At 39.6% G+C, this 13,674-nt stretch overlaps 1 protein-coding gene across 2 annotated transcripts in view; it reads right to left on the reverse strand.

Annotated features, from left to right (window-relative positions):
- The window catches only part of DGKI (diacylglycerol kinase iota), a 447,792-nt gene that overhangs the window by 216,525 nt on the left and 217,593 nt on the right, over window positions 1-13,674 (reverse strand). For both annotated transcript variants that reach the window (XM_068550116.1, XM_068550115.1), the window contains exons 7-8: window positions 7,543-7,614; window positions 4,081-4,197 (exon numbers count right to left, since the gene is read on the reverse strand). In XM_068550116.1, coding sequence (XP_068406217.1) covers window positions 4,081-4,197; window positions 7,543-7,614 — 189 coding nt within the window. The remainder of the gene's footprint in view (window positions 1-4,080; window positions 4,198-7,542; window positions 7,615-13,674) is intronic.

A 13,674-nucleotide genomic window follows, 5' to 3' on the forward strand; every position in this document is an offset into this window, starting at 1 on the left:
CCCCCAAGGTCATCATACACTACCCTTTACATAGAACTTAGTTAATTGATTAAATTACTTGATGGCATTGGAGCCCAGAGGAGGAGGGACCACCAAAATTTTAAAGCTATCTGATTCAGCAAGGCTGGCTACAGTAACACAGTAAGGCAGCATGGCATATCATTAAAAGCTTGGTTTCCAGAATCACAATTCTTGGGTTCAAATGCCATCTCAAACTATTCAATAATTATATAGCCCCAGCTAATTTATTTGACTTTCCTATTCCTCACTTTCCTTAGCTGCAAAATGGGACTAATAGGATACCTGCCCCATAGAGCACTGTGATGATGAGATACTGAAGGTAAAGTACTTAAAAATATTTCCTAACACATGTAAAGCGTTCAATAAATGTTAGCTTTCATTCTTATTATTACGATGTCCTGAATCATAGAAGATAATAAAAAGGTGCATGATGAAAAAAATTTTGGACTTTAGCATCCAGACTGTGAACTACTCTCCAAAAACCACCCCCACCAATCAGCCACTTAATAAAAGTTGCTAAGATACCAACTAATTATTCTGAAAATTTAAGGGCAAACAAGTAAGCATTTTTTATGTATTTGCTGGTAATAAGGGAGAGGTCTCTTCATAGAAAAATTGTAGCTAAAAAATGAAGAGTAAAAACTGGAAAAATCACCCTTTAGCAACCCCTAATGAAATAACAGATTTAGATAACAATCCTTAATGGATAAAATTATAGATGAAAGACTGATGGACAACTTTATAATAGATGGATTAGGATGAAAGCTCCTGAATTCACAGATCAATCTTAACATCACTAAGAATGAACAACCTGATATTATGTTCCTTTAAAAGCTACACTATAGAAAAAGATACCATTACCCATATAGTTCTTTTGCCAAGAAATTAAACCTAAATCTAATGTCTTTATATCTAAATATTTCTACAAGAAATATGGGCCATACGGAAAATCATTTTAAAACACAATAAGGATACAATCAGCCAAAATTAAAATATGAGATATTCTACAGGTAAAGTGACCCAATTTATTCAATAAATAAATGGCAGGAAAAATAAGAGAGGAGATTGCTATAGATTAAAAGAGATTTAAGAGATCAGTCAACAAAAAGGCAGTTGTAGACTTTGGATCCTAATTTGAAAAAATAACAGTAAAAAAAGATATATTTGAAACAACCAGAAAATATTTTAAGGATGCCACCTCAAATTATTTAATTTTGATGGGTGAGATAATTGTATGTAGTTGTCTTTCTAAAGTGTTATCTTTTTGGGAAACAAAATGAAGCATTTACAGATTAAATGGTATGCTAAAATCTGCTTTAAAATACTCTAGCAAAAGAAAAAAAGGAAGAATTCCACTTTGGGGAAGAGAGAGTAAATGGGGTGGGACCAGGAGAAAAATGGATGTGGCTCTGAAAAAGTAACATAGGGATACCTGCGGTGATGGAATTGGTCTGTGTCTTGACTAGTCAATGTCAAGATCCTTGCTGTGATGTTATACTATGATCCTGCAAGATGCTACCATGAGGGGAAAGTTTGTAAAGGGTACATGGGATCCTTCAGTGTTATTTCTTACAACTGCATGTGAATCTCAAAACAAATTTAACTACAAAAAAGAAAATATGGTGTGGCAGGGGTTAGATGAAACAATAATAGCAGAAAAGTTCAGGGTTATACACTTTTATGCTCAAGTGTCTTATTTAGTTATTTTAATGTTTACTATTATCGGCATTGCAGATCAGTTCCTTTTCAGAAAAGATGAATATAGAAAAAGATGTTTAATGATATAACATACCAAAACTAAGGGTTATTATTTAGACATAGGATGAGAAAAGCATTGATCGAAATGAAGACTAAGAAGGACCTGACCTCAAACAGGAATATGTCAGGTATATGAGGTCTTGGTTCCAGAATTCTGACAGTGAGTTAAAATCTGTATATTTAAATGTAATGTTGAACAAGACACATAGTAAAGGAGTGCTTTTATAGTAAGAGATGAATGAGTATGATGTTTTGTCAGTAGTATTCCTTATAGGAAAGAAATAAGTGACTAGTTAGAAAGAAGTGACGACTAATGTGTTATTGAATATTGCAACAGCAATTCAGGATGTGAAATGATAATTGCAGAGTTTGTATTTCAAGTCAAATTTCTGTATTATCTGTGGTGTTTCAGGTATAGAATCTGTTTTATGTCTTTACGAACATTAAAAATATCTGTGACACCAAAAACAAAAGTTCATGGTTATGGAATTCATTATGATCTTCTCTTTCTCTTCACTTGCTTGAAAATTTCCACAACCAAAAGAATTTTTAAAGTTTAGAAAAGTAAACTTAGAATTTCTCTGCAGAGTGGTAGTCTTCTGATTTTTCTGTTCTATCTTCAGGGGCCCAAAATCCCATACCACTAGGTCATCCTACACACTCACGCTAGTTGTTTTCTTCTAAAATACAGTTTTACTCTATCACTCCTTTGCTTAAAAGGATAAAGTTTACATGAATCAAATATCTCTCCCAGTCAGGCCTGAGCAACCTTAACACCCCCTACATGAACCTTCCACTGCAGTCAACCTAGTCTCACAGGCCCATGAAGATAATTTGGGACAAAGTATCCTTGCTTGTGCCATTCTCCTGTTTGTCATTTCCTTCTCCACTGACCTAAATCCCACCTATCTTTAAGGAGGCAGAATGAAATCCACCTGCTTCATGAAGCTCTCCCTGATCTTTCCTTAAAATAACTATATGGTTCTTCAGAGCAAGGATCGCGTATTATATCACAATGCCTAGTAGCCTTCTTGATACCATCAAGGTTTTTGATGAAAAACGTGTTGATTTAACTGAATATTTACTATACAGCACATGGAGAGATTACTGAATTTTAGGGGAAAACACACACACAAAGAAGTAAAAATGTTAGAGGTTTTAAAATAACACCAAATTGGAAATCAGTACACCTGAATCTCAGACATAGTACTGTAATTGACTTGCTATGTCACCTTGGACAACTTATTTAGCATCTCTTGACATTCAGCTCTAAAATGTAAAAATAACTAGATGTTCCATTTTTTAATGTGTAGATACTGTACTCGCCTCTGGAAAACAGTTCCCAAGGGCTTCCATGGATTGTAACTTGGAAAGATGATTCCTACATGTTACTCATCAGAGGCAAAACTTTTATATAAAACACATGAAGCAAAACAGTGTCCCTGATCCACCAGTTTTTAAATAAAACTGAGTCAATGAGAATACACAACATGATAATTTTGGAGACCATCTGAAGTAGGACTGCCATATCTTTTAAAGATACTACATTCAAGAAGGCTCCCTAAGGTACCCGCACCCTGGGGGAGGTATAATCTTCTCCCTGTAACATTAAAAGTCTGCCATCCCATAACTTGGAGATGACTATCTAAGATGTACAGCACAAAGGTAGAAACGTTTCTATCACAGATTAGGACCTTGTTGAAAAACTACCAAGGGCTCCCAGATTATAGCAGCAGAGACTCTCCAGGACAGAAAGTACAATGAGAATGGAATACAGAATGAGATTAGATGTTAAGAGGATAAATTCTACTTTGCCTTAAGAAAAGAGTGTTGCTCTCTAAGCAGGCCTTGTGTACTGGGGAAGGTCATGACCCACAGTCTGCATTCGGGTTGGAAGTGGTGGTAATAGCAACCAAACAATGGCACAGAGCGCCCTCACAGCCACTCCCTGGGGTTGCCCAGGCTGGAAGAGAAGAGAGTTGTGTGAGAATCAGCTGTACCCACTACGGGTCCTTAATGAACTCAGGAGAGCCCCCATCAGAGAGAACATTAGCACCTGAGTGGGGAGGAAACACTCCTGCTGTGGAACTTTGATTTCTTTAGGAGGTGGAGGCTGGTTCCATGAGAGAGCCCAGCGCAGAACTGTGATGGGCTAATGGGATGAACTGGGAAGCATGGGACCTTGGGGATGAGTGAGCAGAGATCGTAAGAACCCAGAGATTCGTCAGGGGGAGAAAAGCAAGAAGCAGAGGTTACTTTTTCTCTGTGCTGGCCCAGCAGCACCAGGGTTCCAGCAGTTACCTGAGGTTTCTTCACCTTAATGATCCAGGTGGGCGGGACAATAACGGCGGCGTGAGCCCCCAGGGAGCAGGGTTCCTCAATCTGATGCAGCATGAAGCAGGTCACCTTATTGTGAAACTGAAGGGAAAAACAGGCCAGTAAACAATTCTGTGCAAAGGACGATGCTGCCGCAAGAAGGAATAAGCACGTGTACACGTATGTGTGTACACACACACACACACACACACACACACACACACTCTGAGGTCACACGCTCTCCTCACTGCCCAACCAGCCCCAGGAACTTAGAGACCAGATTTCAAATTCATTCCACTTTACAAACTGATAACGATTGATAACAAGAACTCAATCTTACAGGACAAGCCAGCTAAAATTTGATAAGCTTTTAATAGGATATTTACATAAAGATGGTAGAGACTTGGAGGGGTCTATGAACGCTAACTTTGCACATAATTTTGTTTCACTTGGCTTGCGCTGGTCACAAACTTGGTTGATCTGGGACGATGTCCAAAAGGAAACGAAGGCAAGCAGAAAGGCAATGCCGACCATCTGCCTCCCCTTTTTCTATCCATAGATGTAAATCCTTCCCAGGTAGTCCTTCCAGCGTAGGGGACCCAGGAAAGAAGATGTCTCTTCTAGAGAGTTGTTAATCCGAGAGGGAACAAAGAGACTGCTTCTGCTAGGTTTGTCCAGGACCACTGAAAAAATAATGGTCCTGTCATACTTGGCAAGCCTAAAGTGCTTTTGGTTTTTGAAAGGAAGTAAAAGTAGACTAATGATCATAACGATACCGCAGTTCTAGGGGCTTAAGTTTATACCCCAATGGACTGAGTAATCTTAGGCCAATCACATTTTCAATCATCTTTTTTGGTGACTGTAAAGTGATAATGAGTGGTAACATTTGTTTTCTAATAAACATAAAATCCCCATTAAATTGACATTAGCTTCTACTTGGATTATACTTACTATGACCACATAATTTATCATCTTAACTGAAACAATTTTAAGAATGAAAGGGAGCACCGGTAATAATTATGCTGGAACAGCAGACATAAATTAGGGCTGTTTCAGGAAAACCGGCAAATATAGCCACCCCAATTATGTCACATCAGGGAAATTTTGTCTTTATCGCTGAATATCTTCAAGATCTGACATGATCCATGGCAAATTACTAAATCAATTAATTAAGCGTGAAATAGTAATTAATAAGATAATAAATAATTCCCCCTACCACCAGTTACTTGTGATCTGCAAACAATTTGCTATACCAGAGAAATGTCATTTGAATTCCTTCTTTAGAAAGTGATTTTCTTTTAGCAATTCAAATAAATCCCCAAATGAATGGCCATTGCATTTCTAAAATGGTAGGGATCTCAGAGACTGCCCACTCCAACTCTCTCAATTTATACCCGAGTAATCTCTAATCTAGAGAGACTAAGAGGTATGTCCAAAACTGCAGGACTTTTAAGTGGTAGAGTCAGGACCTGAATCCATGAAACCCAGCTCCCAAACCCAGTTTTATTTTCTGCTGCAGGAAGCGCCCATAGAAGGCACTTAATTGTTTGACATCAGATATCCTAGAAGGAATTACCTGTAGTGTTAAAATACACCACCACTGCAATCTGTCTTAAAATGTTTTGTGTTCTCAGTCCTTGAAAAATCACGTTGTAAACCTGGGAAACTCAAAGATATCAATACTTGGAATTGACCAAAACTCTGTCACAGGGGTCAAGCGAAAGTTGGTTTTTAGTGATTCAACTGGACTACAGATTAATAAAAAGAGAGCACATGTGCTCACTGTCAAGTGGGATTGAGTTCCCAAATTGAATAACCCTGGATCAACCACCTAACCACAACCTGGCAGCTACGGGGGCAGAAGCAGGCACAGCTTATCCAAGGCCAGCTCGATGCTATTTGGCAAGTAACATCTCACCAGATCAGGGAAACCAGCAGCACAGACGGAGTTGGGGACCCCTGGGCCCTAAATCTGCTTCTTCCTATCCAGGTGGAGATATTGCTTTGACAGCATAGTTTCATTCAAGGACTAGGATGGCCTTATGTTTGTGAACATGTTCTTGAACAGAAGCACAAAGATTATTCGTGTAACAATTAACTGAAAGGAGATGGAAATGCCAAGAATACAAAATGTGCCAGGAGGGTGACACAGCAAGCACTGAGCTTTCCAGACCAAGGCGTCCCTACCTAGTGACAGCAGATCCTCCTGACATGTGCGGGCCTAGGGAAATTATGCCAGAGAGATTATTAGGTTGAACCTGATGGAACTGCCAAAATTCAAAAGTTTCTGACCCACAAAAATGTCAGTTTCATGTGTTTCAACTAAATGCATCTTCTGCTCCTGCCCTATGGCTTTGTTTGGCTAGGTAAAGCTGTTGTGTGTAGAGTCCTGACGTTTTCCTTCAAACCCTTACCCTCGCTAAAACAGCACAGCCCTTTCTTTTCAGGTTGGCTGTGCAGTGAGGGGACAATGTATCGTAATTATACAGTCATTCAAAAAAAAAAAAGAATTAAAAAACAGGTGAATTGAGAGATTAGAGCAGGGGTTCAGACTTTTTCTATAAAAGGACTGGATAGTAAATATTTCAGTCTTACAGAGTCATACTGTTTCTGCTCCAACTACTCGACTCTGCTGCTGTAGCATGAAAGTAGCCAGAGATAATACATAAAGGATGGGCATGGCTGTGTTCCAATAAAACTTTATTTATAACAACAGGCAGCAGTCAGATTTGGTCTACAGGCCATAGTTTGCCAACTTATGAGTTAGAGTATACAATGTCTAGTTAAAGAAAAAAACAGGTCCATAGGCAAACAAAAAAATGAACCATCTAGTTGGGACAGAGCTGTTAAAAAATGAAAAAAAGATAAGAGAGGAAAAGTAAATAGGGAAATTACCATTGGCTCCTGATCAGTATATACGTTCAAATGTAAGAAAGACTTACATTTCAATGAGCATACAGCGAACTATAACAACATCCAAACCTAAAGAAGGATACAAGACCACTCTTATCCTAACATAGCCCCATTTAAAAAAAAAAGTTGCCCACATCCAAAACAGAAGAACCAAGATGCCTGAATTCCTGTGTCAGAGGGATCATCTAAGGCTGCAATCTCCCACTATAGGAGTCATCGACAATCTAGTGTAGTGGGGAAAACGTGGCGTAGGAGTGAAAAGCCCTCGATTCTAAACCCAGGGATAGAACCAGGAGAGGATTTTCCAATCTGTGGTCCCAGGCTTCAATGTATAAAGGGGTTAATTTATAGTTTCTTCCAGCTCATTTATGCTATAGTTCTATAGTTTTGATCTGTCTTTCTTCCTCCACAGAGCCTATGAGAGAAATAATACATAAATTTGGATAACGTTCCACTTACAGACAGGAACTCCAGCAATGACATAAGTCGATTTTGATAAAACACGAGCCCACTTTATTTCATCCCCAAACTTACCGCCTGCTTGCACCAGGAACAGCTGATAGCCACAATCTCTTTACTGTGGAAGGAGAATTTCTGCTGGAAGCCCTGTGGTGTCAGAATAAGAAACAGGGAATTAAAACCACTTCAAACACAGTGTGCCTCTGCCCTCCTGAAGTCCAACGAAGTAAGGCCAGGCTTAAGGTAACTGGGACGGCAAATCCCACACTTGGCACTGCGGCATCTCCAACTTCTACCACGCAAGAGTTTCCTATCCCCGAATCCTCTGGAGTGTGAGAGAGGAGGCACCAGTATTTCCTTAACACTACTCAAAGTCAGACACAGAAACGTTGTTCTTTTTCTCTCAAGTAAATGAGGTTCTGATACATTTTTATTGTAAGTTAAAAAAAAAAAAGCTGCTTTTGGTTCACATGACTCTTTATAATGGTCATCCATCTCAGAGGTTCTATACAACCTGAACATGGAGAACCCACAAAGAGAGAAATGAAGCATGAGAGAGGCAGGTGACCTAGAAGTGAGAGTCTGGGAGATGTCAGGGTAGAGGAGGAAATGCAAACTCTTTCATCATCCCCTGGGATGTGGGGACTCAAAACAAGCAGCTTTCAATTTCCATTTTTCGCCAGCAAGCAGCAATGAGATGAATGGAATAGCCAACACAATCCTCTTAATGAACAAACAGAATTACTTTTCCATCAAGAAAGGAAGAGATGCTTTTTGGCTGCTTCTGTCCCTAAATAATTACCAGAGAGAAGTACACAGTAACGCTCAAGGAATTTTTTTTAGCTTTCCCAAAGCTCATCCATTTCTATCTGCCTGTGAAATCTAAGCCAAACAAAATAATGCAGATGACAAAAAAATATTAAAACAAGGCTTTTGTAAAGTGATCCAAAGAAAACAGAAAGATGTGACGGGCAGGAAAGCTTTTAAGGCCTTGGCTGACTAAGTCTTGCTTAACGTATACAGATAACTTTAAGTTAAAAAAAACCAAAAACTCAATTTACACATTATTAAAAGAAGTCCCAACAGCATTTTTGCAGTCCCCATAATTCCTACCTATCTGCAGCATTTTATATACTAATGAGCATTTCCTCCTTTTTGGTCCTCTCGCCTCTCTTGGTTTCCTAAAACACATTGCAGGTCTCCTTCTCCCTCTCCAATCTCCTGCATGTGGACAGAAGACCGGGACCAGTGTCAATCCTCTGTGCTCTGCAATTCCTCCTTGAATCCTTCTCTTTTTTCCCCAACCTCAACTCTCACTTCTAGAAACAGGACCTCTTCCTTAACACCGGACTCTCCTGGATTTTGAAAAGTTTCTCCATCAATATCCCTTTCTCAACAGCTTAAGTAATAATAGAATCACTCAGGGCAGAAGAGTTCACTGAACAAGCATGAGTCTGCTCTCCTTACAAAGGCCTGCTTGGAACGTTGGTCCTTGGCTGGCATTCGGGAACTTGAACTTCAGGAGGGGTTCCCCTGTTCCCAGAACAGTTAAGGGTGACTCACCGTGCCTGAACTGTTTGTACAAACATCCTGATGTATGCTGAACACCTGCTTTCCTTCTGGGAGTCTGGAGGTTGGGCATGTGCTAAGCAGGGTATGTGCTTATGTCACCAGCCCCCAATAAAACCCTACTCACTGAGCTTCTGATGAAACTAGGAGACAATATTTCACACGTGTTGTCACAACTCACGTTGGAAGAATTAAGCACACCCTCTGTAACCGTTAGAAGACTTTTGGAGCTTACACTTGGTTTCCTCCAGACTTTACCCCACGTGCCTTTCCTTTGTTGCCTTTGCTTCGTAGCCTTTTGTTATAATAAATCACAGCTGTGAGCGATATACACTGAGTCCTGTGAGTGAATACTGAAACTGGGGTGGTCTTAAGGACACCAAGTATACTCATCTCCCCACAAACAATGAGTCTTGCTATACCTCCTCTGTCAAGGAGAATATCATTTCCCCAGCAAAGGATGCACTTTTGTAAAACACACCTGGACTTAATTATTAGGACAGGTTGGCATCCACAGGTTTACTGCTGTGGCAGCCAGCCACAACCTGCACAGCCCCTGGCATCAGTTATCACTGCCCGACGGAAATAGCTTCCAGGGAGGACACCGAGTGCAGTGGACCACAGGGTTAGGTAGAGAGGTCCCTTCAAAGACGGGGCACAAACTATTCAATGTGAAACGAAACGGCACCAAATAGGCAGGAATGACTTCACATCAGAGTCACTTGAAAAGTTCTTCCTCTTTGTTCAAGCCGCTCTTGATGGACTGAGCAAAAAAAGAGATGAATAAAACTTCTCTTCAGAGCTATAGCTATAGCTATAGAGCTCTTTCCGCTGTGCACAGAAGGAAGCCAGCAGGCAAGAGCAAGCATGCTGAAGCTGGTGCAGGGCCTGAGCAGGGACTCCTGAAGACAACCTTGGCTGTGTGGTGGGATTCTCCCACCCTGGACCCCACGTCCAGCAGGCATCAAGCCCCGGTGACTGGTCACGTCACATCGGGATGTCTGTTCCATCTGCTAACTTGTCTCTCCGTTGATAGTCTGTTTCCCCCTGTGTTCTTCATTCTATCCTGGGCCATGACACCAGGGAAAATGCTGTTGTTGTTGTTGTTTTTAATATCAGCCTCAATCTTAAATACTCAAATGACTACTTCTTTCCCCGAGATTACGGAACAAACTATTCATACTGACATTCAGCGCCATCCATAATCTTCTCAGCCAATTTTTCTACATCAATCTCCCACTCCCAGCCATTATAAATTCCTGTCTATAGTGAGATGGGATTAATTATATTCTACAACATGCTTTACTCTTTTATATTTCCATTTTTTCCCATTTTACCATTTTTTGCTGTTTTTTTAAATTCCCAACCCACCATTTAGAGTGCCTACCACTATTTCATATACAGCATCTGAATTTTACTTCCACTCCAAAATCTAAAAAGAAAATGTTCCAAGATCACCTCAATTCACTGTAATCTCTCCTCCTAACCCTACAGGCCTCACCACCTGTATCTCCCCTTGGCACCAATGAACAGCTGCCCTAAGTTGCTGGTTATTTTATGTGCACATCTATTCTCTTGCCAATGGAATTACAAGCTCTTTGAGAGAAGTCCTTGTAATATTTCTTAATAGATCTCTACAGCTTAGCATAGTTCTTTGAACATCATAGGCATGGCATGAATATTTTCTGATTAATTGAACAAGAACGTCACTGCTACCACACTGTAACCCAACTACAAACTTCATGCTATCCAGACTTTAAAAACCTAACCCAAACCACCTGAAAATATGCCCCCTCACTATGCTCTCGTCCGAACGCTCTAGACACAGCAAACATGCTAGGCAAACCACTTAACGCTTTCTCCCTTCACCTGGAGATGGTAATAAAAATACAAACCTCTCCAACACCTGAGTAGTTATAAGCATCAAATGAGGCAATGCATTCGAAAAGTTCTTTGTAACACAGTACACATAAGTGAAGGAGTCCATTTATTGCTGAAACCTCTTCCAACCCCTTGCTGACAAAGTCCTCTAGTGTGCCACGTGTGACGAGTTAGCAATACTCTATTCAGTGGTACAGAGTGAGAGTATTAGCCCATCCCTCTATCGATTATCGGCCTTCTGACTTCAAGGAGAAATGGATACAGTCCAGCGTAGCCCTGACAGCCAGGCTGAAACTAGAAACAAACAACAAGGCCAGCCACAACTGGGGCACTGGGCACTGTGCTTATGCAGAACTGTGATGGGTCCCTTGGAGATGAGCCTGGTGTAACCAGCTCTATGCTTTGTTTTGGATGCTCTAGTCTGGCAGAGTCACAGTGGCCATGGCTTCACGGTTACTGTCTAACATAAAGACATAAATAGAACCACACTGGAGCTTTCATGCACCAAGTTCCTGCAGACCACCTGCAATGGGGAGGTTTTGGCTGGGATCTCAGCACAGCAAAAAGAGCCAGATTCCTAATTACCCATTTTTAAATTCTGGTCCAAATCTGATATATTATGGTACTGACAGATGCCCTAACTGAATTTCAGCTGACTCTGGTTTTTAAGGGCTATTTTGGCTTTGTTGCCTCTTTCTCTTGTGCAATCTAGGGCATATACCAAATAGCACTCAGTTTTACAGCCTTGGCTGAAAACAGGAAAAAGGGCTTTACTTGAAACAAACTATTTTATTGTTTACGTATTTAACTGAGGTTTGAGTGAGGGAATTTCCTGACTGTAGCCTGACTCCCTGTTTGATTTGATTTGATCCAATCCAAGAGTTGATACTGCTCTTGCCTCCAAAACTTCAACCATCACCAACAAAATAAACCTCTCCATATCCACTTGCATATTCAAGGCTCACAAAGTATTACAAAAGGCAAACCCAAGGGAATTATAAGACTAAATTAATATCTATCTTAACACAGAGAACTTCATTTTTGCTCAAATACTCCCTTTCATTTTTGAAAAATGTATATACTCTTTTACACATTTTATATTTAATATCTAAAATGTTCATCCCACGTTTAATTAGATGCAAAGTTCATTATTTCTAGAAAAATTTAAAATAAAACTATTATAGCACTTTTGTAAACTTATCCAGTGGGCTAAAAATACCACAGCAATTTGATACTCACAATGTAAAAGGAAATTTTTCCAATCGGAGCCCATCTCAAACCGGTTGTGCCGTTCCCATGCAACTGCTTTTAACCAGCGGAAGCTGACAACCAGTGATGACGTTTCAGGGTTTGACCAGCTGAAGCTGGTGAGTAGCTAAGACCTTTGAGTGACCTAGGCGCAGAGCCACAGCAATCAACCTAATTGAAAACTTTTTTCTAACCAATAGAAAACGACATTTGTTTGACCTGTGAGTGACCCACATGCAAACTCACACTGACCTGATTGAAAACTTTTTTCTGACTAATAAAAAATGGCACCTGTTTTAACCCATGATCTACAGACTTACGGACTAACTCTGTCCTATCCAGAGCTCAAACTTCAATCTTTAATTAGCAAAGTCACCATGAACCTATCTCTTTCCTTGTACATGCAAATTGTTGACTTTTTCCCTGTCAACAAACTATTCAGCCCAGTTTTCCACAGATAGATGTACCCTTGCCTGGCAGTGCGAATCACTGGATATTAGGCTAATTTTATAATATGCCTTTTCCTTGGCTGTATCACAGTGTAAAAATGGTACCATTAATACTGTAGTTTATGCAAGATTAGGGTTCATTTAGTCATAGAAAATATAATTTACCTGAACTTCCTAAAGCTTCCTATACTGATTTTACTGGTTTTAAGCTAAAATTTTTATAAACACTCAAGATTTTCAAAATGTAAACATACACTGAATTAAAACTGAATTAAAATAAACAATATCTTTATAAATTGAATTATGGTAACCAATTTTTTTTATAACTTCTGACAGTGCTACAAATTATGTGAATCTACAGTTACTTTATTAGAATTATTGAAAAATCTAAATTCTTGTCCATTGGGTTTAACTATAATATACTTTATGGCATTAATTAAGAGCTCTGAAAGTTTATCGATGCCCTTATTGTCCATAATATGCCCTCCGTCAAGGGTAATCACTGACTTGGGCACATAGATTGACATTTTATTATTCCTCAATAGAGCCTCTGCGTCCTTCCATTCTAATGTCGGTAATTACGATTTATTAACCCAAGCCAGTCAGTCTTATTATCCTCAGTTTCTGCTTTTTCCATTAATTTATCTGACAGCCCCTGCTACAAGCTATAGGTCATAAATTGAGTCTCCTGGGGAGAGCGGTGCTGGGAAAGGCAAAATTCAGGGCACAGGATTCTCAGCATAAGTTAACACTGTTACCACAGATCTGTCAGACTGTATGAAGAGCCTAAGACATGATGTCCAGAACACTGTCGTCAGAGGCAGATGACTTCATGGAAGTCAATGACTTAACCTTGCAATTAGTGTATAATCGAAATTAAGCCTATAACAATAGTCACTGGTTTACATTTCAATTTAAGTGTTAACTATTTTAACTGTGATTTTTATATTTCATATTTTTATCACCCTTCTGATTCTAGGATAAAAATGCTTTATTCAGATACTTATATTCAATATGGCCAAAACTGCATACAAAACTTTAACTGTTGGGTTTATATCTT

Source organism: Eschrichtius robustus, chromosome 8 (genome assembly GCF_028021215.1).
Source record: "Eschrichtius robustus isolate mEscRob2 chromosome 8, mEscRob2.pri, whole genome shotgun sequence".
Classification (NCBI taxonomy): Eukaryota; Metazoa; Chordata; class Mammalia; order Artiodactyla; family Eschrichtiidae; genus Eschrichtius; species Eschrichtius robustus.